The sequence below is a fragment of the Neofelis nebulosa genome, chromosome 4 (assembly GCF_028018385.1).
Source record: "Neofelis nebulosa isolate mNeoNeb1 chromosome 4, mNeoNeb1.pri, whole genome shotgun sequence".
NCBI lineage: Eukaryota > Metazoa > Chordata > Mammalia > Carnivora > Felidae > Neofelis > Neofelis nebulosa.
The window spans coordinates 13,474,929-13,501,423 of NC_080785.1; the positions used below are offsets into that span (position 1 = coordinate 13,474,929).

Genomic DNA, 26,495 nt, shown 5'->3' on the forward strand with positions numbered 1-26,495 from the left:
TGTAGACTGGTTACTGTTGTCTGTTCTTGGCCTATCCATCTTTTTCTCATTTAAATGGCAACTACCATAAATACATACGTAAATACATACATAAATACATACATATATATATACACACACACACACACACACACACGTGTATGTGTGTGTGTGTGTATATATATATGTGTGTGTATATGTGTATATATATATATATATATGTGTGTGTGTGTGTGTGTATATATATATAAAATATGACGCTACCTTGAGGCCATACCCTAAATCTGATCTTTGCAAATGGGTCTGTCTCCCATGACTCTACTCTTAACTGGAGAGTTTCATAAAAGCTTTGAAGGAAATTCTTATCTCCTGGTTTTGGGGTACAAAAGCGGTTGGCTTTTCTAGTCCCATGGGATCTCAAAGAGTTGGAGCCTCAACTAACTTATATTGCAGAACTCAGAACACACTGTCCCTTGGGCTGTATTTCTTTCCATTTTGGCCTGCAAAGTGGCCAGTTCTTGCCTGTCTTCATCTTACTCTTGTCGCAGCTCACTGCAAATGAGAAGCAATCAACGTTTGATTTCTAAGTGCTTCCCCTGGAGGTACAAGTTCACATGACACGGGGCCTGTCCAAGTTACTGAAGTTCTAGCAGGTTTTTGCTACAGGGGGACAAGGGTTACCAGCTTTCTAGTCTACAACACCTACTTCCTTACCACCTTCCCGTGCCAGCTGCGAATTCAAATGCCACAGTGTCTTGTCTGATACCGCAGCAACTCATTTCTGGGCACCACTTTCCGCTTTAGCTAGAGCACAGGCTACGTTGCTACAACAAAGAGACCCAAAATCTAGTGACTCAAAGGAGATAGCTTTTCTAGCACAGCAGTCCTGGAGGGGGAGAGGCAGTCCCGTGTACTAGATGGCTCTGTTCTGCTGGGTCATCCTGGGACCCAAGTCTTTCTGTGTCCTATGCTCCTGTCTTCTAGAGTATTGTCCTCATCTGCATGATAGAGGAGGACTCACCATTACCAGGTCATGTTCAAGCCTCCAAGAAGAGGAAGAACTCAGGAATCCCCCAAGTTAAACACATCACTTCTGCTTACGTGCCATTGGCCAGTTCATTCCTAGCCACACCTAACAGCAAGAAAGTCTGGGAAATGTGGTCCTTGACTAGGTGACTCTGTAATGCACTACAATCAGAAAGTTCTATTATTCAGGGAAGAAGAGAGTGGCAGTCTCTACTACTGGCATAAAATGAAAAGTCTTATCCCAGTTCCAATATTCATCCAATAATCCCAGCAATTACTGTTAATTTCTCTTCTATCTTTCCAAAATGTGTGTGTGTGCACAAATACAAATATATGTTCTTTTTTCCCCTCCTTTTCATGCAAAAAGTATCAGGTTGTACATGTTGTTTTACACCTTACCTTTTTCAACGAACAATATATCCAAGGAGATATCAGTACAGAAAGTTTATCGTTTCTCACCATTGTATTATATGCCTTGCCTAGAAGAACTGTGCTTTATCAAGTCTCTTATTGATGGACATTTGGTCATTTCCACTCTTTTGTTGTTACAAATAATGCACCGAATACCTATGTGCAAATATCATTTCACATATGAACAGAATATGTGTACAGTAAATTTCCAGAAATGAAATTGGTGGTTCAAGGGGTAGCGGTATTTGTAATTTTAATAGATTCTGTCCAGTTGTTTTCCATAAAGATTGTACAATTTTGCCCACCCAGCAGTAATGCAGGAGAATGCAGTTTCCTCACAACATTGCCAACACAAAAATAAAACTTTGAGGTTTTTGGCATTCTGTAGGGTAAGACACCATGCATGAGCATGGTTTTAATTTGCATTTTTCTTAGGAATGAGATTGAGCACCTTTATATTTATTTGAGTCACTTGTTTTCCCTCTTCTGTGAACCATTTCTAGCCTTTGCTCATTTCTGTTTTTTGTTTTTTTTGGTTGTTGACCTTATTAATTTCCAGGAGATCTTTGTATAGTAGGGACATTTGTTCTTTGCACTATAAATTATTTTTCCACTTTGTCATTCATCCTTTAGCATTACCTTTTGTCATGCAGATATCTTTCTTGATTGAATTCATTAATCTTTTCATGGCTTCTAGATTTTGAGTCACAGCTAGGAAGGTTTTCCAGCTTGCTGATTACAGAGGGCTTGAGGTGACATGAGAGGGAGGGACTTGCGTGACAGTGTGAGGGGGAGAGGAGCATGTGAGGCAGGTGCAGGTCCGGGCACGGGGCTGTTAGTCTAAATTAACTAGACTTGGTTTCTGAAAACACCGAATCTGTGTTTTCTGTCCATTCTTACTTCTTGTACCCAAACTTACTTATTAGATTTCCTCCATAGACCTGGGCTTCAGTATCTCTCTAGCTACTCCTTTCTGTGACTAGTTCTTTTTTTTTTTTTTAATTTTTTTTTTTTCAACGTTTTTTATTTATTTTTGGGACAGAGAGAGACAGAGCTGAACGGGGGAGGGGCAGAGAGAGAGGGAGACACAGAATCGGAAACAGGCTCCAGGCTCCGAGCCATCAGCCCAGAGCCTGACGCGGGGCTCGAACTCACGGACCGCAAGATCGTGACCTGGCTGAAGTCGGACACTTAACCGACTGCGCCACCCAGGCGCCCCTCTGTGACTAGTTCTTATTAATCAGAAGATACTGGAGAACTGTCTTATAATTTAAAAACTAAATTAGAAAAAGGGGAGCGTTCTAGCATAAAACAGGCTTATAAACATGTTAGTTACCATATCTCTGGACCCTCCTTCGATCATGATTCAAACAACCAACTGTAAAATATTTTGGGGACAGTTGGTATAATTTGAATGTGGACTGGCTATTATTTTGCATTCGGGCTTTGTTACTGATTTTGTTAGGCAAGATAATGGCATGGTGTTCAAGCTCTGTTTTAAATACACTTTATCAATTAGAGATGCACACCAAAGTGTTTATGGGTAAAATATTATGATAAGGGATTTTCTTTAAAGCATTCGAGGAAAAAGTGGTGTGGGGGCAGGGATACGGTGTAGATGTAACCAAACTGATAAAATATTGATCATTGTTGAAGCTAAATGTTGGATAATGGGGCTTATTATTCTTTTTTCTACTTTTTGTAGAAGTTTAAAATTTTCCATAATGAAAAGTTTAAAAGGATGAAACATAAAATTATCACATACTTATTGTAGAAGACTGAAAAATAGACAAAACAAAACAAAAAAAAAACAAAACCCCAACCATGATCCCACTAGCCAGCCCTATCTGCTGTGAACATAGCCTTCTGGTCTTTTCCCTGTATAAATATATACATACACAATTTAAAAAAATATATATCAAAGTCATTCAGCATCTAAAATTTCTAACTTCATACATTAACCTTTCTGTGAATGTCGCTCATAATAGTTCTCAACATCATGGTGATTTCAAAGCCTCTCAGTACGTAGACGTATCATGGTTTATTTAACTATATCCCTGTTATTAGGCTTTTGACTTGTTTCTTATTTTTTGCCACTGTAAACATGAGCTGCATTGTAGGTAAATGATCATTCGTATCCAGATATGGTTGTTTAGGTCACCTTCCCAGAAATGGAATCGCTGGGTTAGACAGTATATGCAGTGTACAATTTGATACAGATTGCAAGTGACCCCTCAGAAGGCTGGTACCATTCTATACCCACACCAGCAGTAAAAAAAAAAAAAAAAAAAAAAAAAGCCTATTTTTCTGTACTTGCAAAGCCAGAAGCCAGACTGGGTCAGACCAGCAGTGAATACACCAGAGTGAGGAAGGGTACCTATCCCGCAGAGGCATCTCGGACTCTGACGCTGGCCACTTCATTGCTGGGTATGTAGGGGAAGCCAGGATTAGCTGCAGTGGGCATCTTTGTGGTCACATGAGCTTATGTTATGTCCGTGAAGGGGCTTGGGCTTAAGGAGAACCCCAGCATCTCTGGTCCTGCAGGGGAGCCCTCAACTTAGCCTAGAAGCCTGAGGCTTCAGATCAGTAGTATCTATTCTGCCGTCATTCTCTAGTTTTTACAATGTCCTATGTTTTGGACACTTTCCCTAGATGACTTGGCCTGCCTTTCAGTGCGGTACTATGCATCCTGAGAGGCAAGATCACCCAGAAACTCACCCCTTGCACGTCTTTGAAGCTCACCATCCCTTCCAGCTCTCAACCTTGCTACAGTACCTTTGGGGTTATCTTGGTACTGAGGCTTGATAATCAGTGTTGTTTATTGCAAAATCTCCAGTGTGTTCAATTTTGACGCTTTCATACAACACTTGTTTAACATTTATCCAGAACTGCCAATTTATATTCCCATCCGTCCTCATATTCTGTCTTCCATATTAGTGCCTTGTTCCGTTCCATCAGTCAGTGATATCTTAGGCTGTCAGAGGACAGGGTCCTGAAACTAGCTTTTTGTCAAGGGACTCTAGCTTAGTGAGCTTTTTCTTTAGAAACTCAGTTCAAATATAGCATTTAAGGCAGTCAAACAGAAAAGCAAGCCAAGAACCAAGAAAATGAAACCAGCAGCAAACCAAGAACCTAGAAAATGAAAAATTATCATAGCAGTTACCCCCAGCCCCCTTTAGTGCAGAAAATAGAGTATTGAGAATACAGTAAACTGATTCTCATTGTTCTTTCAGGGAAATTACATCCCAGTGAAAACACTTTTGAACTTAATCATTTTTGAGTTATTTTGTATTAAGCAAATTTTCATCAGTTTGACACATGTCCTTGAAGAGTATCTGGAATCTGCCATCTTCTTAGAATTAAACACAATTTAGCCACCACGGGGTTCCCATCAAGCACATGAGTAGGAGTGAAAAAAGGATTATAGGCACCCACTCCTCATGGTCATTTATTGTTATATCACATGACTTCCTTCTTGTGCAAAGCTTAAAACAAGGTATAGGAACCCCCAAATTAGCCTCCACTCTAAGAGGAACTTATCTTAGTAGTGTGTGTGTGTGTGTGTGTGTGTGTGTATTTAATTTTAGAGAGAGTAGGGGAGGGGCAGAGAGAATCCTGAGCAGGCTCCAAGCTCAGCATGGAGTCCAGCGCAGGGCTCGATCCCACAACCCTGGGATTGTGATCTGAGCCTAAATCAGGAGTCGGATGCTCAACAGACTGAACCACCCAGGAGCCCCTGTAATAATTTTTTTAAATGTAGTTGATTTTTTTTAATGTTTATTTTTTTGAGAGAAGGAGGGAGGGAGGGGAAGGGGCAGGGAGAGAGGGAGACATAGAATCTGAAGCTGGCTCCAAGCCCTGAGCTGTGAGCACAGAGCCCAGTGTGGGGCTTGAACTCACAAACAGCGAGAGTATGATGTCGGATGCTTAACCAAACTGAGCCACCCAGGCGCCCCTACTTGATGTTGATTTTTTTTTTCTTCTTAAAAGGTGAATTTGCCTGTAGATCTCTTCCAGGGCTGGGCCTGAATTTGCCCCATTTACCCAGTGTTTTGAGCCCTCACTGTGCACCTGCCTAGATGCTGCCGGGTCGCTGGGGAGGAAGGAACCTAATGTTTGTGAATGACTGAAATGTGGCACAAGGCATATGAGGCTCTCTTCCTGCTTTATTTCATTTAGCCCTCAAAATAGTATTGAGTTGGCACTAGTACCTCTCTTTGAGGGAGAGGGGGCAAACAGCGGATTTTAAAAAGCTTAGTAACTTCCTGGAGATCACCCAGTGCAGAGTGACAGCTGTCACCTTGGCATCAGGAGCTGGAAGTCATTCTGGAGAAGAGACCGTTTGAGGGCAGCTGGCTCCCGGTTGGAGTAGGAAGATCCTGACTCTGAGCAGTTTGAGGAGGTCTGAGGTCTGAGCTTGGAGTAGGCCAACAACGATGGACTGGGGCGGTGGGGGGGGGGGGGGGGGTTCCCTGTTTTAGTCATCGTTGCTCCGGGGGCCAACCATAGTTTGTATGCTGAGTCTCTCTCACTGCAGTATGATGGAGATTGTAGGGCGCCAAGAAGATAAGACTAAAACGGCTTTACTGCCTTTTATTCCTCCCTATATTTGTTTCCTAAGGTGGTCGTAGCAAAGAACCCAAATCTAGGGGACTGAGAACAAGAGAAACCCTCCCACAGCTCTGGAGGCCGGCAGTCCGAGGTCAGGTGTCCGTAGGGTCAATTCCTTCTGGGGCCATGAGGGACAGTCTGCTCCTTGCCTCTCTCCTAGCTTCTGGTGGTTTGCTGGTGATCTTTGGTCTTCCTGGGCTTCTAGATGCGTCTCTCCCGATGTCTGCCTTTATCTTCATGTGGCGTTCTCCTTGTGTATGTCAGCCATGTCCAAACTTCTTCCTTTTGGTAAGATCAGCAGTCATATTGGCTTGGGACCCACCACAATTACTTCACTTCAACTTGACTCTGTAAAGACTCTTGTCTCCAGAGAGGGTCACATTCTTAGGTACTGGGAGTTAGGACTCCAGCTGATCTTGTTTCTGGTGGGGTTGGAGGGGGACAGTTGGACCCATAACACCCCTATCAAACATAGTGCCCACAGCAGTCCTGCGCTTGACTCAAGGCAGGATTCTCCATTGTCCAAATGGCCAAGGGCTTCACTGAGGCTTTCTTGGTCTTGCAGTCGGTTGACAGGGTTCCCCACAGCCCAGTCTCTGTGGGCCTGAGCAGGTGGGGTGGGAAAATAAGAGATTCTGAGTTTTTCCTTCCTTCCTTCCTTCCTTCCTTCCTTCCTTCCTTCCTTCCTTCCTTCCTTCCTTCCTTCCTTCCTTCCTTTCTTTAAATAATTTTATTACTTGATGCAGAAAGTCTGAGGCCTGGTGACATCCAATAATTGTTTTCCCTCATTTGAGACGTTGAGGGGTAAGTTCCCTCTGAGTCTTCTATAACGAAGCAAACAAGCATGGTTTCTCAGCAGAGAGCAGCTGTAAGCAGGGGATTTGTGGCCTTCCACGTTGTCCCTTGGCTCAGCCTTCCCTGGGAGGCGCCACACCCTCTTCAGCACACCTTGCTGGAGAACAATAAACATTAGTCACGGTCTGTACATTCTGTCGGTTTCCCTCGAGGAGGCGTGTGTCCCATGGTGTCAGGGAGAACCAGACCCCACGTGAGGATCTTCTGTAACCCCCGAGGGGGCATTCTGGGCAACCTTGAAATGAGGGTCTTTTTGGTTTATCGCTTCGTCCCCAAGGGTTCCAGCCCTTGGGGCAGGGCGACCGAGGGGCAGAGCCGGGGCCAGAGCTGTTCTCACTGTGTGTGTGTGTGTGTGTTTGCAGACACCAGCTGGAGACGCCAGGACATTACTCTCATCTGGCTGCGTTCTATGAGGACAAGAAAGGGGTGCTCCATGCCGGTCCGGGGAGAGGCGGCAGCCTGCCCCCTGTCTACTGGCTGCCTTCCATCCACCGATACATGTACCCTGAGATGAAGGTGAGGCTGGCCAGGCGCTCGCGTGGGCCTGGGCTCGTGTCTGCTACAGTGGTTGTTGATTATTTTTTTGATTCATAAGGAATTTATGTCTTGGGCTTATGCCCAGAGTCTGATTTTGATGGAATAGGTTTCTGACGTAAGCATTTGGGTTCTTTGAAAACCCATATGCTTTCCAGACATTTCTAGAACCATGGTGCAAAGCCATATAGGATGATAGGGCAGGCCAGTTGTGGTAGATTCCTAGCCGAGAAGAAGTGGATTTGTTTCTGCTGTTTGCTTTAGATATTTAAAGCCAGACGTTGGAGTCGAAAAGATGAAAGATGAAGAATTTGATGAACACATGTTGTATTTCGTAGTTACCATATTATTAGTATTTTTTTTTTTTTTTAAGATTTTATTTTTGGCACACCTGGGCGGCTCAGTCGGTTAGGCATTCGACGTTGGCTCAGGTCATGATCTCACCAGTCATGGGTTCAGGCCCCACATCAGGCTCTGCATTGACAGCTCAGAGCCTGGAGCTGCTTCGGATTCTGTGTCTCCCTCTCTCTGTGCCCCTCCCCCTGCTCGCTCTCTCTCTCTCTCAAAAGTAAATAAATATTAAAAAAAAAAAAGATTTTATTTTTTAGTACTCTCTACACCCTCCATGGAGCTCAAATTTACAACCCAATATCAAGGGTCGCGTGTTCTACCAGCTGAACCAGCCAGGCTCCCTGTAGTTACCATATTCTTGATACGACTTTGCGATGCACTTTTTCTGAAGCACTTAGCTTGTGTACTAGAATATGTTCGCTTACAGTTGACAAGTGTGAGGCGTTGGTAGGGTACAGAGATGACTGTGAACATAAAGCTCCTCCTTCTCCCTCCCCTGTAGGTGGCCACAAGGTACTTCAGGAGAAACCTAGGGCTCCCCGGTAGAGAAATTACGCCAGGGCTTTAAGGGTAAACTCTGGAAAGGCATCTTGGAAGAAGGGTTAGTCCCTGAAGTATTTGGCCAGGTGAGAAGTGAGGGAGGCTAGTTCCAGACTGAGGGAACAGGCCAGTGGGGGCCGTCACCTTCTCAGCCCCTCCTGTGAGGCTGGCTTTCTGCCAGCTATTTATCTATACCTGTTGCAGCATATTTTGTTTTATTTTTAACTTTAATTTTAATTTAATTTTAATTGTTTGTTTATTTTTGAAAGAGAATGTGAGCAGGGGAGGGGCAGAGAGAGAGAGGGGGTGACACAGAACCTGAAGCAGGCTCCAGGCCCTGAGTTGTCAGCACAGAGCCCAACGCGAGGCACGAACTCACAAAACGGTGAGATCATTACCTGAGCCAAAGTCAGACGCTTAACCGGCCAGGCTGCCCAGGCGCCTCTATTGCGGCATATTTTAAAGTAAATGATTGTTTACTCCCTGTTTCCAGATAAGCCAGCTGTGGTCTGTAAAGGTCCAGTGACTTACCTAGGGCCTTACAGCTAGTAGGAGATAGAGCCAGGACTGAAACACAGGACTGGTGCCAGAGTCAGTGCCAGCTGCTTAGCCCACCACCTTTGTGAAGGGGTAGGCGTGAAAAGGCACAAGCAGGTTCATGGAGCATGAGCAGGCCACAGGCATGCCTGAGATCCCGCGGGTTCGGCTCCAGGCCATGCAGGAAAGCGAAAGCCACAGTAAAGTGAGTCAGATGAAATTTCTGGTTGCCCAGTGCATTCACAAGTTATGTTTATACTGTGCTGTAGTTTATTAACTATGCAATAGCACCATGCCTAAAAAACAATGCACATCCCTTAATTAAACCATACTTTATTGCTAAAAAATGCTAACCATCATCTGTGCTTTCAATGAGTCATAATCACTGATCACAGTTGACCATGACAAAAAAAAAATAATAATGAAAAACTTGAAATATGGTGAGAATTACTAACATGTGACCCAGAGATGTGACATGAGCAAATGCCATTGGAAAATGGCACCAATAGGCTGGCTCGATGCAAGATTGCCACAGACTTTGATTTTATAAAAAAAAAAAAAAAATGCAGTCTGCAAAGCCTGATAAAGTGAAGTGCAATAAAACGAGGTCTTCCTGTAGCTGGACTGGGACAGAATTCCTATGTCCACTGAACAGGAGAGAAGAGAGTGGAAAAATAGATTGGAATCAAATGGTAGAGAACCTTAAACACTAGACCATGGAATGTGAACCCTAATAAGTACCAGTTAGGGTCTCGTCAGGAAAACACAAACTATGTTAGATATTCCAGGCTACTTCCATACAGGGAATCCGTGATCTAGGCACTGGAAGACTGAAGGAGCAAAAAGGGAGCAAGGTAATACAGATACTTCTAATTGGAGACGGCTACCACCTCATATTAGTTATCGCCGCATTAAAAATTATCCCCAGATTCACGGTTTGAAATAGTACAAATGTATTATCTCACAGGGTCTGTGAACTAGGAATTCAGGCATGTTTTGGCTGGGTCCTCTGCTTCATGGTCTCCCATGACACCACGTGCAGGGTATCGGCCAGGGTTGGGGGCTTGTCCGAAGGCTTGACTGGGGCGGGGGCAGTACCACTTCTGGGCTCATGTGACTGTTGGAGGATTGGTTTCCTTGAAGGCTAGTGGACCAAGGCCCTCAGTACCTCCGCCTCTTTGTTGTCCTCAGTCCATAGCCAGGTGGGTCTCTCCAACATGGTGGCTTGCTTCATCAAAGGCAGCAAGTGAAAACAAAAGGGAAATCAGAATCCTTTGTAACCTAATTATAGAAGTGACAGCCCTGCAATGTTGCCATATTTTGTTGGTCAAAGCAAGTTACTCAAGAGGAAGAGGGGATTACGTACGGCTGTAAATACCAAGAGGTGGGGATTACTCAGGGCCCTCTTCCAGACTGCCTGTCACACCCTCATGGGGCTGGGGTAACTGGAGAGGTGATGTCATCAAAACCGTGGCAACCTGAGGAGGAGTCCTACACAGCCTGTGCTCAGGTGTCTTAGGCACTGTGCACCTGCTGTTGCCGGACCCTCTGGGGGGTCTGGCTCAGCTGGAGCTGCGGCTGCTGGGAGAAGCTGGAGGTTAGAATCAGACGCGTCCTCTGCTGCTGGCAAAATACCAGCATGAGTGAGAAAGCGGAGAGCTCCCTCTCCCTGCCTTCTGCCTTCCAGTCCCCAGTCATTGCCTCCCGCGGACGAACTTAACTGGAAGCCAGCTGCCATGGGAGTCCAGGGAACATAGTTTAAGGATTTCCCCACCCCATGGCATGCCCTGAGAGGCAATAATCAAGAAATGGTCAGAGGGTCATTAGGGCGTTCTGGGTCTGTATTGACTGAACCCCACTCTTTTTCTCACCATTCCAAACTCTGACCCAGCTTTTGCTCTGAGTCCAGTTGCTGCTGGGCTATCTTGAAACCTAAGCAAGGTGACCTGGGTCACCAGCATCTGACCTGGGTGTCCCCAGATTCCTCTCCCTAACAGGCCACAAAGGAGGCACAGAGGACAGAAAGTAAAATCGCCAGCTGCTTTTCTCTAGTGAGGGCTGCTCATTAACATGCCTACCAAACTCTAGTTGATGTGATGTGGGAAGAAGTGTACTTTGTTGGTTGCAGATGGAGATGTGACTGGTCTTCCAAATTTGTTAGGGGGTGCCTGGGTGGCTCATTTGGTTAAGCGTCCAGCTCTTGGTTTCGGCTCAGGTCATGATCTCACAGTTCGTGGGTTCAAGCCCCACATCAGGCTCTCTGCTGACAGTATGGAGCCTGCTTGGGATTCTGTCTCCCTCTCTCTCTGCCCTTTCCCTGCTTTCCCTCTCTCTCTGCCCTTTCCCTGCTTTCTCTCTCTCTCTCTCTCTCTCTCTCTCTCTCTCAAACATAAATACATAAAAACATTTAAAAAAATCAAAATCAATTTGTTAGTACCTATTGAAAATACAAGTACCCTTTGTGTTAGCAATCCCACCCCTTAGGATCTGCCCTATATTTATAACCCAACAGAATATAATGATGTCTGTATAAGAATGTTTAAGTCAGCATCGTGTAGAGCGGTGGAGAATTAGAATGCCCCATATATTATACAGCCATTATAAATAACGAATTAGAGCATACATAGTTGACGTGCAAGGTTTACCAGCAAGTGTTTTTGTGTGAGAATAGCAAAGTACGGAAAACCGTTTGTGATACGATCATATGCTTTCGTAAAATAGTCACAGCCTCAGGTGCAGAAATGATAGATACACATACGTGCATATATAAACATGAGGCGGTGTTTGGGTGTATATACTAGGTTATTAATATATGTATTACCTGGGGATGAGATAAGGTATGGAGGGATGGTGCTTACATATGTAAAACAGGAAAGGACCAGGGAAAAAAATGGCAGCACTGAAACAATAATATATATGATACGACTCCACTGGCTGTTTATGGACTATCACATATAGGTACATATAAAGAAATTTGTCTGTAAGCTGTCTATTGAAACATCATATTTTGTCCCCACAAGTTAAAAGAACACCATACATATATAGTTAAGTGAATTTTTACAGAGTGAACACATGTATGAAGAACATGTAAAGTCGGGGTCAGATCTAAGGCCGTTGCAGAGTCAACACTAACTGGCAAGGGGGGAAGGACGGCCAGAGGCCGCTCGGAGGGGTCCAGCAGTGGCTGGTAGAGGCCCCTCCTTGGGAAGTGGACAAGTGGGGAGAGAGAGAAGGGAGCAGACGGAGTCCCTGGGCGGGGGCACAGGAGAGGCGAGGGACAGAGAGAGCCCAGGCGTTGCCAGCACAAGCCAGGGAAAGAGTTCCTTGTAAAAGCTGCAGCAGAACGAGGCCCAGAAGGGAGAGGTGGATTTTAAGAGGAGAAACGTCTGTTGTGTCGTGTGGTCGGACAGGGTCAGGTCGAGAGGGGTGCGTGTTCTCTGCCGCGGCCTCCAGAAGAGGGTGGCTCTTCTTCATCGTGGCCACTTCCCGCATCGCCCTGGTGCAGCCCAGGCCCAGCTCCTCAGCTACTGGCAGTTGTGTCCTATCTCCGGGCCTCGGCACGCGCTGGTCCCGCCACCAAGAACGGCCTCCCTCCAGTTACCCTTCATGTCAAAGATGAGACACGCTGCCTCCAGGAAGTCTTCCCTGTCTCTCTAGAATCAGTCTCTCCTGTGCACTCCTGCAGCCCTGCCCTCTCCCATTTCGGCTCTCAGGGTGGGATTGGCTCCCGTGTGCACCTGCTTCTTCTAGTAGTCTCCAGGCTATATGGGGGCAGGGGCTGGGCCTTGCCATTCATTGTTGGGCTGAGATTAAACAGTGTTTGTGCAAAGTATGTGAGAACTATTTCTTGTGTGTGTGCGTCCATGCATTCATGAATGAATGAATAAGATCAGAATTAAGGATTGGTCATTTATTCTGGGATCCTGGGGCCCAGGACACATTTGGACAAAATGCTGGCAGGCCCTCCCAGTGCTTGGGGCTTGGGGCCTGAGGATCAGCGGAGGGGAGCTGGGAGGGACCTGAACAGGCCTGGGCTCCCTTTCCTCTATAGTTGCCTTTGTTTCTTTCTTATTTAAATTCAAGTTAGTTAACATACAGTGTAGTTTTGGTTTCAGGGGTAGAACTCCGTGATTCATCACTTACACATAATACCCAGTGCTCATCAGAACAAGTGGCCTCCTTAACACCCATCCCCATCTAGCCCATCCCCCCACCCACCTCCCCTCCAGCAACCCTCAGTTTGTTCTCTGTAGTTAAGAGTCTCATGGTTTGCCTCCCTCTCTGTCGTCTTATTTTTGCTTCCCTTTCCCTATGTTCATTTGCTTTGTTTCTTAAGTTCCATGTATGAATGAAATCATATGATATTTGTCTTTCTCTGACTTATTTCACTTAGCATAATACACTCTAGCTTCATGCATGTCATAGCAAATGGCAAGATTTCATTCTTTTTGATTGTGGAGTAGTATTCGATGTGTGTGTGTGTGTGTGTGTGTGTGTGTGTGTGTGTGTGTGTGTATTACATCTTCTTTATCCATTTTTCAGTTGATGGACATATGGGCTCTTTCCGTAGTTCAGCTACCGTTGATAGCACACTGCTGTAAGTATTGAGGTGCATGTGCCCCTTTGAATCAGCATTTTGGTATCCTTTGGATAAATACCTAGTAGTGAATGTTGGGTTGTTACCTTTGGACTTTTGTGAAAGATTGTGATTGTAGGAATCTGACCAGATGCGGTGGCTCAGCGCCTCTGCCCCTGGAGATCTGGGAGAGGGGTAGGCACAGGAGCAGGACAGGGACCCTCAGCGGAGGGCAGCCTTTCTGCCCACTCGGGACAACTGAGAGGCAGTGGTGCTGGGGTGCTGCCTGGGAAAGGGAGGCTCTGGTGCTGCGTGTGTCTCAAGGTCTCCTAGCCAGCAGGCCCAGCACTCTGCCTTGGTGTGGGTACCGCTCCTCTGAAGTGCTCTCACCGGCGCCCCCCAGGGGTGGCGAACGATACTGCTTCTGACACTTGAGCTTAGAAGTGACGCTGCGCATTTATTTGTTGCATCGGCTCCTGTGTATTTCATGTGTTTTCTCTCATAATCCTGGAGAGCCATGTGAGGGATGGGATGGCCTCCCCGTTTCGCATGCAGAAAGTGAACCGGAAAGGTTGGCTACTTTCTCAAGGCCTTCCCTTACTAAATGGCAGAGCCGCGTTGGAATTCAGCTTTTCTGAGGTCACAGCTTCTGGGGTATTCCTGGCTCAGGGCTCCTAGAAGTAGTCTGCAGGGGCCGATAGGCTCTTGCAATTATCGAGAAGGAAGAGGCTGGACCCGGCGTGCATTGGTGGTCAGGCCGGGGAGGGGGCAGGGGGTGTGGGTCTTCCTGCCTGCACAACGCCTCACCTCACACGGCAGCGGGTCCCTGAGTACTTGGGGAGCTGATATGAGACCGTTGGCTCATCACTGTACTCCTTCCAGGGCTCAATCATGGTTTCGAGTTGGATGTTCTTGTTGAGAGGTACTGTCATTTCAGAGACTTTTCTGACTCTTCAAAAGTTAGGTTCAGCCTTGTGTCCTCTGTGCCTCTCTCTCCTGAGTACTTAATGATCCCTAAACTCAGACCTCACTGTATCAGGGGAGCTGTTGCAGTATCGAAACCCAGCATAAAGGTGAGACTTTAGAGGGAAAAATACCATCTTGTGTGGAAGTAACCGTCCCTTAAGGCATCTGTTGGTTGTACTTTGTGATGTCTGTGGTGCAGGGGTGTGGGGAGTGGTTAGCACACATCTGCACAGGACGTTTTTCACATTTTTTTAACAAACTCTTCTCCTCTCCTTTATTTTTTCAGATCACCCACCCAGCCGGCTGCATGTCTCAGTTTATCAAATTCTTTGGAGAACAGATCCTCATCCTTTGGAAATTTGCCTTACTTCGAAAGCGCATTTTGATATTTTCTCCCCCTCCTGTGGGCGTTGTATGTTATAGAGGTAACTAAACACCAAGGTTGGGTGTTGTGTCGTGAGTTTCTCGGGGCAGAAACTGCTCGAGTCTTTGCGTTGTTGACCGAGTTCAGAAATGTTGGGGCTGTCCCAGGAGGGTCCCAGGTTTTCAACCTGGGAATGCCAGGGCCGGACTTGCATTCTAGAATGTGGGCTCTGGCGGCCATGAAGAAGGTTGGTTGGGGGACGTATCCGTGGTCTAGTAAGAGGTAGGTGGCGAGAGGAGATGGGGATTCTGATACAGTAAAGAGGAAAACTTGGCAAGAGTTGGTGTGTGATTGGGTTGGAAGGTTCTGATGTGTGTGAGGTAATGGAGGAGGGGTCCAGGATGACGAGGATGGGGGGGGGGGGCCACCAGATGAGGGTCCAGGAGGAGTAGGGGGTGGAATGACAGCACTGGCTTTGAATACGGTGCGTGTCTGCTGTGAGGCCTCCGTGAGGTGGACACAGGCGCTGGTGCGGGTGGGTCAGGACTTGGGGGGAAAGCGAGGCCGGCGTGTGGAGTGCCAGTGACCGCGGGACGGATGGCGTCACCCGGGAAGAGCACGAGTGCAGGGAGGTGATGCGGGCACAGGAGGTGGAGCAGTAAAGGTGCAGGACAGAGGAGACTGCGGTGGGGCCATCAGAAGCAGGGAGGGAGCCGGGAGAAACAGGGGTTATTGCAGGCGGGGGTTCGGAGATGGGGGAAGGTCAGCAGTGCCAGAGTCTAAGCGGGACGCGGTGAGCTGCACACTGGAAGCTGGAGGGGGTGAGGCACCGTTGGCGCGACTGGAGGTCCGGTTCCGCTGTGGGACCCGAGAGGCTCGTGCCCCCGCCCCACCCCTCAGAATGCCAGAGCCTCCTGTGACTCCGGTGCCAGGACAGCGCAGAGCCAAGCCCTCCGCGGCGTCCTCAGAGGCTGACTGCTCCGAGGGGGGCGGGCCACACTCCTCTCTCACCTCCCCTGTCCCACAGTGTACTGCTGCTGCTGCCTGGCCAACGTCTCCCTGCCTGGCATCGGGGGCGCCATTCCTGAGTCCAAGCCTTTCTTCTACGTGAACGTGGCCGACATCGAGAGCCTGGAGGTAGAGGTGTCCTACGTGGCCTGTGAGTACGGGGCCCTCCCTGCACCCCACCCGCACATCCTTGCCCCAGCTCCCCGGGCCGGCTCTGCCAGAAGCCAGGCTCTGGCCTTCCAGCTCGCTCCCCGGGGGCCCCTTCTCCTCTCCTCGCAGTGCGGGGCTCCCGGACCCCTTGTTTCCCCGGTGGGGTCGGGCTGGTGCCTCTCAGCAATGGCCTCCGGGTTCCCATACCCTGAGCTTGGCTGTCACAGGCACCACGGAGAAGATTTTCGAGGAGAAGCGGGAACTGTACGACGTGTACGTGGATAACCAGAATGTGAAGACGCACCACGGCCACCTGCAGCCCTTGCTGAGGATCAACAGCGCCGACCGGGAGAAGTACCGGCGGCTCAACGAGCAGAGGTAGCGGGAGCCGGTCCCGGCACGTGCGTGCCCACGCGGGGTGGCGGGCACGGCCAAGGCCAGCACACCCTGAGAGAGACGGCCCCGGGGCACTGCCCTTCTCAGTTCAGCCGGGCCGGCCGACTGCCCGGGAGATGGGGGACGAAGGGGAGCCTGGGGCGGACGAAGCCGGGCTCCTGGCGTGTTGGCCTGATACGCGGGCGGCGAGCGTGTGGAGGTGACCTCTGGCTGATGGGCTCGGAACCGGGGAGGCCCAGGGAAGAGCACGAGCACCTGGCGAGCACAGTGTTGGCAGCTTGCCTCTGCGTCATCTCCCGCAGTTCTCAGGAGTTTGGTTACCCCGTAAAGTAAACGGCACCCCCTGGTACCGGTGGCGAAATAAATACCATCACCATCCCTATCCCTGTTTTAGGGGCAGTTACGAAAGATTGCCACTTGCCTGAGGTCACCCAGGGGCAGAGCTGGCCCTGGACCCTGGGGGCTTTGGCTCCAAGGCCCGTTGATTCCCTTCCTGTCTCCCTGCTTTCGGGCCGGGGGCAGGGGCCGCCCACCCCGTGCAGGTGCCTGACCCACGACCTGGCCGATGTCCGGGGTTCTGTGACGGCACCGGAGTGTGACGGGGGCCTCCTTCACCACAGGCAGATGCTGCTGTACTCCCAGGAGCTGGAAGACGACTACACCCCCTGTGAGGAGGACCTCTTTGTGCTGTAAGTCAGCCCGGGCAGCGGTCATGGGGCTTCCCGGGATCCCTGAGCGCTCGCCGCCTTGGGCCTCGACCCCTCCCGTGTCACGCTTGGCAGGCCAGGGATGGCCTTTATCGCTGCCGGGTACACTGAGAGCTGGGCTCCGTGTGGAGTCCACCGTGAGCCCTAAATGCCACTGGGGGACACCCAGCGGACAGGGAAGAGAAAAACGCAAGTCCTGATGTTTTGTCTTTCCGTTGAGGGTGTGCATCCAGATGTCCACTGCCCAGAAGCGTCTGCCCTGCAGGGTGCGGGGGCTTCTCATCTGTTGCTTCGCTCGAATAAAGAGTTCCTTGCGTTCAGTGTTACGGGACAATCAGAAATGTTAACTTTTGAACCTAATGAAATCCCCTGATTTCAGATGTGTTGGTTCGTGGTCGGGGGCAGGAGCCATAGTCTTCATACCTTACAGCATTTATGTAACTTCTGAGCAGCTTGTGAAACAGCGCTCAGCGGGGCGGACAGAACTGTAATTGGAACGGAAACCAATTCTCCTGGCTTCCTGTCTGGCCTTCCTTCCCCAGGCCCCGGGGTCGGGGTGAGGAACATGGCACTTGCAGCGAGAACCATCTCTGGCTTGGATGTTGAGAACTTAATGTGGACATTTCAACAGAGGTGTAGTTCTTGGATTCTACTAAAGCGTACCTCCCCACCCATGCACGATGCTGAGAGGTACAAGTTTTCGGAAATGAGCCAGGAGGCTCGTCGGGGTCTGATGCATTCCACTGCACCTGAAATTCACGAGCAGTTAGAACTTCTTTGGGCACTTAGATGCCTTGGTGGAACCTGAGAGCCCCTTGGAATAGATCTGAAAAGTCTAGACAGTTCACGCCTTTTCTGAACATGGCTCATAAATTTACGTGGCACCATAAATTGGTGACACGTAAATCACACTCTTGTGTATAATACCCCGCCCCCCCGACACACAAAAAAAGTAACCAAAGGAAAAGAAATACCCGAGGATGGTGGGGAGCTAGGGCAGTATTGGTGCCTACAGTGGGGCTCCACGGCCCCTTGGCCTTTCACTCCCAGTCGTGGTGGCTACAAGACATCCCCGTGCCTGCCCCAGCCCCGAGCCCCACCTCTTCCTGGTGGACGGCCAGCCACAGCCTGGCGTGCTCTGCGGTGGCTCTCAGGCTGGAGAGCCTCTCAGGGCCCTGCTCTGTTCCCGCTAAGGCTCGTCCATGCTGCTGGCCCCAGTGACCTGTCCGGGGCTTTGAAGGTGAATTTTAGTTTCTCACATTAAGTCTTGACCTCAGAGCTAGATCATCAGGATTTTTTTAGGGTTTTGTTTTTTCTTTCTCTTCCCCTTCTGACTAAGCAGAACAAAGAACACAGTGTATGTAGTAACCTTCCATAGGAAAGTTTGTTTTTGGCAGGCAGGCCAAAAGTCCCCAAGTTTGGGGACTTTGCAGGTCATGCCATGATTAATGCCAGCGGTTTCTTTGCTAAAGTTGGTGTCACTTTAGTAACCCTTGAACTTTGGTCCTAATTTTCTTATTTTTTAGAGATCATTCTGATTTTTGAAAGCATTTAAAAGCATATTAAAGCAATGTAGTTTTGGTTCCCCATGTGTGGATTATTTGGTGACCCTTTTTTTTTTTCTGCCCTCCCTTCCGTGTGTCTTATCTTGTGAACACAGGTTTTTCCTAGAGCAGAACAACCGGATATTTCAGACTCTGTTAGAGGTGTCCGCCAGTCAAGACAAAACTCTGACTGCTGAGCACGCCCGGGGCATGGGTCTAGACCCCCAAGGGGACCGGAGCTTTCTGATGGACCTGCTGGAGGCCTATGGCATCGACGTCATGTTGGTCATTGACAACCCCTGCTGCCCATAGGAAGAGTGAGCCCAGACCGGTGAGCCGCTCCTCATGTGGGGAGTTCACACTGGGCCCCCAAGGACCTCCTTTTTTATTAAGTTGACACAAAGGAATATGGTTTATACTTCCCAACAAATGTGATTTTTTGCAATCTCCTTTCTCCCTTCCTTCCTAGTGGTAAGATGAGACCACCTTGGTTTTGTGCCCTGCCCTGGTGCCATGTTGGAATGGACCACTTTCTCCCAGAGCTACTGCCTGGGTTTTGTCATAGGCGTCATCCGAGTGGCTTCTCTTGTGTCCTGGTCGAGTGACTTGAGGGGATGTGGTGAAGGCCATGTGTCACTGGGAGCGGGCTGAGCTTGGAAACACTGGGGTGGGCTGTTCAGAAAGTCTCCAGGAGTTCGTCCCTTGCGGTATTCTGTCCAGGGTGGCCTTGTACGTGCATCTCCTCAAGGTGGAAGCTAGAGCTCATGACCTTTCGAGGTGTTTTATCAGTTCTGGGAGTCCAGTGTTGGGATCAGATCCCTTTTCCTGTTCGCTGGGGCAAATCTGTCTTCTCTGTTCACGTGAGTGGAGACCTCAAAGAGGAACAAGAGGATGTTTCCGTCACAAAGCATGAGCTTCTCTAAGAACGGAATGACAAGAAGAGGTTTCTTACCAGCCAGCTGGAAAGTAAAATTGTAGCCTGAAGCGTTGAAACTTTCCTCAGAGTAAATTAACGGTGGCCACTCAACGTCAAACTCCTCCTTTCTCTGAATCCCGCTCCTTCAGGGATGGCCCTGGAGCTTGCAAGCAAATTCATTTTACAATTGAGCTTCCTTTAAGGGCTAACTATGCTCTTAGAGCAATGTTTGTTCCCACCAAAGGTAGAGCAGTTGGGGTTCAAAGAGGATAGAGCAGAAGATGTTTCTCTGAGAGTTCTCTGGACATATCACCAGCAGAGCCTCGGGATCAAAACAGAGATTCACTGGATTCCATATTCCAGCAAGGATCTGGAGTTGGTTACTCAGAGTTTGAAGCATGGAACAAGACTGTGTACCAGTCTGGAGCCCTCACAAACAGATTTCTTGTCAGCAGAGTTGACAGTCCTTGAGCTAAGCAGTTGGGGCCAGAGACAGAACACGTTTGTTGGAGAGCAAATTTGATAGTGCCTTCACCTAGAGAAGTGGTTGGAACCCCCGAGCGTCAGTGATGAGTTTACCTGTGTCCCCGTGACATGTTTTGGTGTGGGACGGCTCCTGTGGGTCCCTGCCTGTTCTCTTTGGCTGTGCATTCCAGGAAGGCCAACTTGGTGAGACCGTAGGTATTTGAAGCCAGCTCCTGTGAGTAGAGGTTAGGGCTTTTTTTGGCCATAGTTTAGGATTTTGACTTGGGCTCCTGGGTTGTTGGTGACCTTTCTTCCCTCTCGATCTTCTTGCCTGGCTCTGTTACTGGAATAGCCATCCGTGTATCCATGTCTGTGACCAGGTTCCAGCCAGGCTACTACACACAGCAGAGAAATGACTTTCAAGTGGATGGCACACAAGTCTTACAGCTTTTCAGGGCTCACTGCTTTACTCAAAAATATTTTCACTGTAGTTCCATGATAGGGGATTCACGACTAAAGAAATTCACATGTAAAAATGCAAATACGTATTGATTAATCAAAGTAGGTTCTTTTATGTAAATATATAAATAAGTTTGGGCATTGAAATGTAAACTGTACAACTAATACACTTTTCTCCTCTGCAGTGTGGATTTAGCCATTTCAGTAATATAGATGTTTACAAAAAAAGCCTTGCCGCCTCTTTCCTTGAAGAGCAACCTTCTCTTGTCTCTGGGGAAGGAGCAGCCTTTCGGACTTGGGTCAAGTCATGGTGACTTTTAGTGCTATCTGAAGGCTCAAGGTTTTCTAAGTTAGGGGGATGGTCGATCGGAAGCAGGAAAGGTCGGATTCTCTTGGTGGACGCAGGCCCCCTTCCTCTGGAATTGAGGGGTTTGTTGGAAAGGACTATCTTAAAGCACGTCCGTCCCCGCGCCCTTCTGCATGCAAACACTTGTGTTTCTGTGGAATTGTAACTCCAAGCTCATAAGTGCTCATGTAAAGGTCGTAAGGTGAAAATAAGGTTTCTGTTCTTTCCTTTGCGTGGCGGGTCGGGGTTCTGGGTTCCCTTTAGCTGCAGACTCTTCCAGGCGGTTGTCTGGCGGCTGTGGGCTGCCCCCTCACCCTCGGGCAGGGGGCTGGGGGCTGGGCACGGAGGGGAATAATACGAGTGAGCCTGGGCTCAGCTGACCCCAGGACAGAACTGCTCCCCCTCCTGCCCTGTATTCCCTCTGTGAGGAGACCCAGCCGTCCTTCCCTTGCCAGTGTCATTATCAGCCAGAAGCCCAGCACAGCACCTCTGGCTGACTGAGCAACATGCCCCGTTGCTCTGTAGTCAGTCATACGGAGGTCCCCTTTGGAAGACTTGCTCTGTCCCCCCCCTCCCCCCGCTTCCATCCCCCTGTCCTCTCCCCAGTGTCTCCAGTTAGCGGCTGCCCCTTCTCTACAAGGGGAACCGGAGAGTGAGGTACCCGGCAGGGCTCCCTGCAGTTACAGAAGCTAGAAGCCACGTGGACCAGCTTTTCTGTCACTGTTGAACTATTTCCTTAAAACCCTTCTGCTTTCGGTCAGAAGACATTGGTCAACGTTCTTCTTCACCGCCTCGTAGATCGATAAGCTCTGGAGGGCGGGGATGGTTACCACCGACCCTTGGGGCAGAGCTGGAAGCCTAGGTGGGGTGGCTGGACCTGTGGTAGCCTTCTGCCCTTCTGTGCTGTTGAATCTCACCCCCTCCCCTGCCTCCTCTCAGCTGGCTGGGTCCTTCTGAGAACTTTCAGCCTGGTCTAATGCCATGCTATGAGCCATGTGGTCACCTGGAAACGTTGCTGACCTGAGACACCTGGGCTGCTGCCGCCGTTGAATCAAGGCAGAAAAAACCAGGTGGCAGGACTCCTTGTGGGACCAAGAACCCAGGCCTGGGGTTTACTGACGTCCCGCCAAATGCGACAAAGGCCCATTTAGGTGGATTTTTCCAATTCTGCAGGCTCGGCAGATGGTAATAGCCAGCCATGGGGAAAATGTCTGGTTGCCCTCTGGCTTAGGCTTCTTTCTTCAGGAGTCAGAAAAGGTAGGATTTATCTCCTACGAGAGCAAAAAGGGTGGGCCAATTTGTGTAGAATTAACTATGGCTTTAGACAAGCACGAAGCACTCCTTAGGCCCGGTGTCTGTTCCAGTACCATTGTGCCACCTGGGGCCTTGCACGGTCCTCCGGCAGCCAGGATGGCCGTGAGTCAGAAGGCTCTCGCCTCCCACAGCCACCATCCAGCATGGCACTTCTTCCACTCGGCCGGGGAGGGGTGCCGAATTCATTGGTAATGATAGAAATAACTTGGCCCAGAATTTGCATCTATAGCTTCCCTTGTTTTGCTCCTCGTGAAAATCAAGATGGGAAATTGAAGTGTAGCACAGGGCACAGATCATTCTAAATACCACCTGTGAAGACTCATTTATCAGTGTTACTCCCTGATATTTTAACCGGAAGATAAAAGTAAAGAGAAATCTGAGCTGAATCGCTGTTTTTCATTCCGGTGGCTACGAGGACGAACTTGCTATTCGTCTTGATCCACTGAAAGCCCTTCCAACACAGTAAAAAGATGAGATGATTCACCTTTAAACCGAGGCCTTCAGGGAAGCTTTTGTAAAGGGCAGTCATGAATTAACGTTTTAATGGTAGGACAGCAACCCTCTGAGAAGAGGCAGGGACCTCAGGGACCTTTTTTTTTCCCCCTGAAACTGCATAGCCCAGGGAATGGATTGAGATGTTTTCCCCAGTCCCCATACAGATCATACTTGGAAAGGTAAAGGAGCAGGAGGGCGTCGAATAAAATTGTAGGACAACGTTCAGCTTGACACTGAACTTTCCTTCGTAGGATGCCAGTTCTGAAATAGGCAGGAAAGTCAACATGGGGACCAACACGTCATGCGGGGGCTTTCACCTCCCTGTCCAGTTCCTCACTAGTGGGCTCAGGATCTGAGGTCCAGCCCCAGGGTCTTCCCGCACTTCGTGCCCTGCGGTGAGGCTCCTCCAGAGCCGGGGTGCTTACCTCCGCTGGCCCCCACCTGCCCCTTCTTGTTTCAGGAAGATCCCTCTCTGATTTCAGGTAGGGGAAGAGAAGGGGTCAAGGGCTCCTCTTACCCCTGAGTCCATGGGTTTCGAAGATTCCATCTGATGACTAATATACCTCTGTTCCCAGGAGCTGCTAGGGCACTGAGTGTTGGGAGAAAGGCTAACTGTGAATTAAGTTACTGTTTGTCTTATGAGAAATGGGAGTTTATTTTTATGTCGATATTATTATGTGATGAATTAAGTGTGCAGATGTGGAAACGGAAGAAAATCTCAAAACTAGAATCCTGGAAGAAACAAGTTTTGTAACTTGGAAGCAACTGAAACCTCATAGAAGTGTCATTATTCGTCTTTGAGCGTGAATAAGGACACTGTGCTGGGAGCCTTAGCCACGCTCTCTGGGAGGTGAACGGGAGGGTCTTCGAGAGGATGGCACGGGCAGCGACCTCAAGGGAAACTCTTGCTTCACGTGAGGAGGCCGATTAGCAGGCCTCTTCCTGAAGCCACGTGGTCTTCTGCCTGGCACTTTCTCTCTGGAGCCAGAAGATGGGGGCAGTTGGGTAAAACTGCTCATTTAGAAAGGAAGTAAGAATTTTCTAGTGATTACAAAGAATGATGGGGGGGGGGGGGCAGGAAGCCCTCTTTAGAGTTATTCCAGAAGCTCAGCATAGGATGGGCTTTTAGCAGTAACGTAATCTAAATTCAGGAAATTTATTTACTTACCGTAGTGTAAGGATAGGTGTGAATTACTTACGTTGGCTTTAGAAGGCGTGTTTAGACTAACGATACATTTAGTCTGCTTTCCTAAAGACAGCTGGGGAATGCAGGGGTAGAGTAGGGCAGGGCCTTAGAAATTAGCCAGGGAGGATCCACAAAATGAAAAATCCCCAGAGAGGTCATAGAGTTATCTGGTTGCAAATAGATTTCATTGATGTTGGAGTGAAAACCTCCTTAGGCCAAATGAAGCGAAGATAAAAAGTGTTCAAAAACTTGGAAGGCGGCCTCAGGAATAGTTTGACTCGAGTGCCCACAAAGACCATAATGAGGAAAGGTATGAATTCTGTGCTGTTGAGCAGTCCAGCTAGGGCACTTCAGGGGTACAGAGTAGAGGAAAAGAAAATCAACCTCCTTATTTACCCAAGCTTGTTGGCTGAATTTTTTTTTTTTTTTTTTATAGGTCTGGGAAGTCAACCTTTTCTGAAAAAGGAATGGTTGTAGCCTTGGAAAAATGGTTTTCCTATTTCTCCCAAGTTAGGATTAACATAGCCTCCCTGTCGCCTTAAATGTCAAACCCCTATTTTAATACCCCAGCATAAGAGTTCTAGCAATAAGAGACACTGAATCTATTTTTGTTTAAATTCTTGACCTCATAGTATGAAGTTAGTAAGACAGTTGATAAATTTCACCCTGAATACTAGTCGCATAGGTACGTTCTTCTGTTTTGATGGTAATGAGTTTAATGCCCTAAAGAAAGCTGGTGTTAATCCTGAAGCTACGAGGAGTGAATGTTTCTTTAATGATTGTTTTGTGGTACAAATAACATCTGTGTATATCATATCTGTATATATCGGAACCAAGTTGTGTGCAGAGAGGTTGATAGAACTATATTTACAGAAAACAATTTTTACAATTAAAATTCACATTTTAACATGAACGTGTGCGTTTCAGTCCTTCCCTGGCCCGAGAAATGTGGTTTGTGGTAGGAAGGAGGGATGGCCCAGTGTATGAGCAGAACCTGAATGCGGACGTCACAGTGACAGAGCAACCGGGGCGCCTGGTACCTGTTCTCCTAGAGGCCACGGTCTGCATGAACATCCTCCAGGTAATGGGGACCAAAGCTGGGAAGAATCGTGCTGTCCGGAAGAGCCAGGACTGGGCGTACATATACACACCCACACACTGAAGTTTTCCTTCATTTTTAACCTTTGGGGGAGTTAGTGTAAGGGTAAAATTCCTAACATCACTGATGCTGTATTCAACACCAGGTTCCTGCTTTCCAAGGCACATGACCGTATGATGGTACCGACTTCCCAGGGATGGGGTGAGAACACGGCGAATCTGTTGCGTGTGTAAACAAAGCACTGCACGCAGTCATGACAGCCATGTGCCCAGACCAGCCATGGCACCAAGCAAAAGACTTGCGTGCCAGGAAGCATCTGGATTTGTATTAGAAATAATCTGGCTTTTGAGTAAAATTCGTCTTTCAAAAGGTTTGTGCCTAACAGGAGTGTCCTTCACCTGGATGTTCTGCGCCAGGACCATGGAAAGAACAAGAGCATGAACGATAAGAAACCACGTTCTCACAGGAAAGAGCCTGAATCAAGAAGGCAAAATTCACACCAGGGAGCCTAGATTTCAGAACAAATACAGATATTAATCTATTCGATATCCTTCCCCAGTTGAAATCCCACTATTTCACCACAAGGACCCGATTCACTAAATAAATACACATGCTGGTAGCCGATCAGGGAGGGAGCGAGCCGGCTTCTGGGCTCGTCCTTTACAGTCTTATCAGAAAACCAAGAAGGTGTTAGATGCTCCTCGCTCCCGTACAAACTTTTCCTCCTCCCACAGCATCCCTGCTCCCCTCTGTGGGCACCAGGGTGTGGGTCCTCCTTCCACTGCAGGGTTTTGGAGGCCAAAGCACAGCTTTTAACACCACTCTGAAGGATACAGAGCTGAACAGGTAAACCTTGGTTTTTTTTTGTGATCTTCATTCATGAGCTTTTTGTAGCTGCTTTGTAATCCTTTGAAGCATTAGTCTTCACTCTCCAAGGGACTCATGGGCACAGGCATACATACGGTCCTAAAACTGATCTGCCCAAGGATGTGCCTGTCGCCAAGGCCTGCCCATCTGCCCCTTTACACTCCAGTTTCCTCTTTACAAAGAGGAAGGCTCACATCTCCTCCAACCTGGGCATCACCTTCTGGAGTCTGAAAACCTCAGGGGCACTAAAGGTAAATCCCGATGGTAGTATTGAACGTAAAGGGCTATAAAGCCTGGTTAGCAAATCCTTCTCAAATCAGCCAGTTTCTGCTTTCAACAAACTAAAGGAAGATCATTAATAATTTTTGACATGTAATTCCAGAGGAATTCGAAGAACTGTATGTATGACATTAGAATCGTCTCTTCTGCTTATGTGCTTAGATCTATAAAGAACAAGGAATATCAATGATGTTGAGTCCTGTTCTAAGCTGTAAGTAACATGTGTTCTTGAACTCGTTAGGATAAAGAGCATTCTCATGAAGTGTTTATAGTATCCATTTTTGGTAATTAAAAAATTACTGAAATAAAATGGATGAAAACAATATTAGTTCTGGGTTAACACTAAAGAATTTCCATTTATATTTTTTGTTGGCAAGAAAATAGGGCAAGTGATAAAATTTCAAGCATGAAAATAGATCACGATAGCATTCTTTGCTGAAAGTGTATAGAAATAACCAAAGAACCTATTCGTGTATTTTTGTAAATGGAGGAGGAGAGTCAAATTGCTGTATAT

The 26,495-nt window shown here is 48.1% G+C and overlaps 1 protein-coding gene across 6 annotated transcripts in view; it reads left to right on the forward strand.

The window, feature by feature from the left end:
* The window catches only part of DENND11 (DENN domain containing 11), a 55,830-nt gene that overhangs the window by 19,665 nt on the left and 9,670 nt on the right, over window positions 1-26,495 (forward strand). Inside the window, exons 4-11 of one of the 6 annotated variants that reach the window (XR_009260188.1) lie at window positions 7,245-7,398; window positions 14,673-14,811; window positions 15,778-15,909; window positions 16,136-16,286; window positions 16,925-16,993; window positions 18,672-18,886; window positions 24,664-24,817; window positions 24,981-26,392. Coding sequence is in view for 4 of the 6 variants with exons in the window: in XM_058724058.1 (XP_058580041.1) it covers window positions 7,245-7,398; window positions 14,673-14,811; window positions 15,778-15,909; window positions 16,136-16,286; window positions 16,925-16,993; window positions 18,672-18,867 (841 nt within the window). In the remaining 2 variants the exon portion in view is untranslated. The other 5 variants (XR_009260189.1, XM_058724058.1, XM_058724059.1 and 2 more) reach the window with 5 other exon arrangements.